The 3,446-nt window shown below is 37.0% G+C and overlaps 1 protein-coding gene across 1 annotated transcript in view; it reads right to left on the bottom strand.

Annotated features, from left to right (window-relative positions):
* Positions 1 to 1,184: 1,184 nt before the first annotated feature.
* The window catches only part of LOC106880396 (LIM domain transcription factor LMO4.1), a 74,993-nt gene continuing 72,731 nt past the window's right edge, over positions 1,185 to 3,446 (bottom strand). Inside the window, exon 3 of the mRNA XM_089338992.1 lies at positions 1,185 to 2,421. Coding sequence (XP_089195118.1) covers positions 2,160 to 2,421 — 262 coding nt within the window. The 3' untranslated portion in view covers positions 1,185 to 2,159. The remainder of the gene's footprint in view (positions 2,422 to 3,446) is intronic.

Here is a 3,446-nt window from a genome sequence, read left to right as displayed (position 1 = left end):
CTTGATAGAGGTTTATTTAAGAATATTGAAATAATTACCCTACAATTTATATGCGTGTGTGTGTGTGTGTGTGTGTGTGTGTGTGTGTAGATAGATAGATAGATAGATAGATAGATAGATAGATAGATAGATAGATAGATAGATAGATAGATAGATAGATAAGGGGACGAGCTGGCAGAAACGTTAGCATGCCGGGCGAAATGCTTAGCGGTATTTCGTCTGCCGCTACGTTCTGAGTTCAAATTCCGCCGAGGTCGACTTTGCCTTTCATCCTTTCCGGGTCGATGAATTAAGTACCAGTCGATCTAATCGACTTAATCCGTTTGCCAGTCCTTGTTTGCCCCCTCTCTGTTTAGCTCCTTGTGGGCAATAAAGAAATAAGATATATAGATAGATATACGTGTGTGTGTGTATTTTGCAAGATTTTCTATGCGAAAACGCGTGTTTAAATAGATATTGTTACACGTCGGGGACGGTCATATTTTGCCATTTGAACACACACACACTGTTTATCTGAATTTCACTTAGTTTTATCATTTATTTATTGCAGTTTATCTGTCAAAAAAAAAAATGGGAGAATAAAACTGAAGTGAAGACCGGATAAACAGTGCGTGTGTTTAATTGGCAAAACATGACTATCCCCAAGTATAACAATGTATGTATCACTCGTGGTCATTGAAGATAAGATTGAAGGAAAGGTTTTCAAACGAAACTCTTGCTCCAGGAGCAATTTCTATTGCATCATCAAATGTGGAGTGCGTTTAAGTATGCGGTTACATACTCGTGTGTATGCGTGCATGACCCACATTAAGAATATTTAGCAGAAGTGTGATACTAGCAAAAATATATTAACTGTTTTCAATAATGACATTGTAACTGATCAATATAATAATGAGATTAAAGGCAGATCAAGATAATTGTAACAGCTTGTCAAAATGTGCTGCCCTATATATATAGATCACACACACACACACACATGTATGTATATATATGCATAAAGAGACGTGTGTGTGTATATATATATATATGCATAGTCTTGTATATGTGTATATATACATACACATATATCTAACCATCATTATATATATTCGTATATACACACCCCTGCATACATACATACATAATATATATATATATATATATATATATATATATATATATATATATACGCGCACACACAGAGAGCCATGCAGATATATACACAGCCAAGCATATATATATATATGTATAGGCATACATACACACACACACACACACCCAGTGTTTCCACAATATTATCGTTCACTAAATTCCTCTACTAAATATCAATCAAAGCCGAGGTTGTGAGATTGCTGCAAAACACACCTGTACTCTATACACGGTACTCTATTTCGTTTTCAAATCTAGAAACGTGGTTGTGTAACTATCTTCTTAACCATTTCTATGTCTGTGCCAACAATATCTGTTCGAACTTTCCCCCACGTGGACCTAATCCATGTACACTAGTTTGCGGTTACGTAGATGTGGTCGGCACTCGCTGATGACGGAATAATTCGTTCAGATCATCCTCACCCCTTTTGGTGATTGTTATCAGCAAATTTAACGAGATGGAGCCCTTCCTTCTACACGTTCAATTTCCATCTAAAGTGGAACTTAAAAAATTTGAATGAGGGCGTAATTAAAGAGGAAAATGTCTTTCTTTGATCCACTCAGTCTTGTCTGCTTCACAATATCTTTCGTTATGGTCAGCAGCCAAAATAAGGGGTTCTTTTTTTTTTTTTGTGTGTGTGTGGTATAACGCTAATCGAAAGGGAGGGCACTGCAAGGATAAATAGGATTATGACGGGATGCATCATTCCGCGGCTAGGCCTGTATTTCTCTATACCTAAATATTTTGGGTGCTAACACTAACGTGCTAACGGGGCTTCACTATACTGATGCCTAACGTGGAGCTTTTCTACTCTTAGTATTCATCTTTTGCTAGCTGACAGGAAGGAAACAACGTGTAGTAAAATGCTACGTTGAAGGACGAACGCGGCAAGCGAGCGGGAAATCGGAACCGTGGTATACAAACAATAGAGCTCGCTTCCCAACCACGTGCTTTTGTGTTCAATCCCAGTGCGCGACACTTTGGGGAAAGTGTTTTCTGCTAAATCCCTGTGTCTACCATGTCAACGATTCTACCAGTACGGGCGGAATTTGAACTCAGAACGAAAAGACGAAACACCTCTAAGCATTTTGCTCGGCATGCCAACGATTCTATTAGTACGGGCGGAATTTGAACTCAGAACGAAAAGACGAAACGTGGCTACGCTAAGTATTTTGCTCGGCATGCCAACGATTCTACCAGTACGGGCGGAATTTGAACTCGGAACGAAAAGACGAAACGTGGCTACGCTAAGTATTTTGCTCGGCATGCCAACGATTCTACCAGTACGCCACCTGAACGGAAAACAATAATAATAATAGAAAAGGAAAAAGCAAGTCAGCATATCAGACGGCAATGTGAGAGAAAGTTTAACGGAATAACACAAATTGAGGTTTACAGTTGCTTACAGTTGTGAAGTAAATAAACGAACACAAGTCTATAATCTATTTAAAACTAAGCTCACATTTTTATTAGGGTTAAAAGTGGTAGGTTTTTATTTAATGTAATGACAGAGCAAATCTCCTGATTAACTTCATTTCGCTCTCTCCCCACCCACCCCTCTCTCTCTCTCCTATCTCTTCGCCGTTTTTTTTTTTCTTTTCCATTTGTATTCTGCTTTGCTGCTGATGATTATAATGATAATATACTTACTTGTCGCCTAGAGGCATACACATATAAATATAAGTATATATATATATATATATACACACACACACACATATGTGAGTGTGCGTGTGTGAGTATATATACATATATACATTTACATAAAATTCTTATATATATGTATACATACATTTACTTATTGTATATACGTGTGTGTAACGTATCAACATATATACACACACGTACATTCTTATGTGTGTGTGTATAGATAGATAGATAGATAGATAGGTAAACAACTATAAACATACACACGCACATACATACATACATATACGCACGTACACTCCTTTAATAATATGTTTTCATCACTTAAGGGTGTAATTTAAATACACTGAAATTTCTTCTCCCGCTACATCCAGACATCTTAGCGCCCATTTTACAATTAATGAAATAAAATCGTGATGACCTGGTATCTTTCTATCTTCCTTTCACATTTGCTTCTTTTTTTCTTTCTTTCTTCTTCTTCTTCTTCTTCAGCAGTTTATTCATTCGTTCATTTATTTGTTTTTTAACCAGCGGTCACTCAGTAAAACGGATTTGGTTAGAGATAACGATGAGGTCATTGAGCAAAATGCATTATTTTAATTTACGACACAGCGGTCATTGCGTTTTTATGGATTTACAATGAAAACGCTTGGCAGTTAGTGGCTTCAGA

Source organism: Octopus bimaculoides, chromosome 21 (genome assembly GCF_046866305.1).
Source record: "Octopus bimaculoides isolate indiv1 chromosome 21, ASM4686630v1, whole genome shotgun sequence".
NCBI classification, from domain to species: Eukaryota; Metazoa; Mollusca; class Cephalopoda; order Octopoda; family Octopodidae; genus Octopus; species Octopus bimaculoides.
Note: the sequence above shows the minus strand (reverse complement) of the source record. Positions and strands in the feature narration are given on the sequence as shown.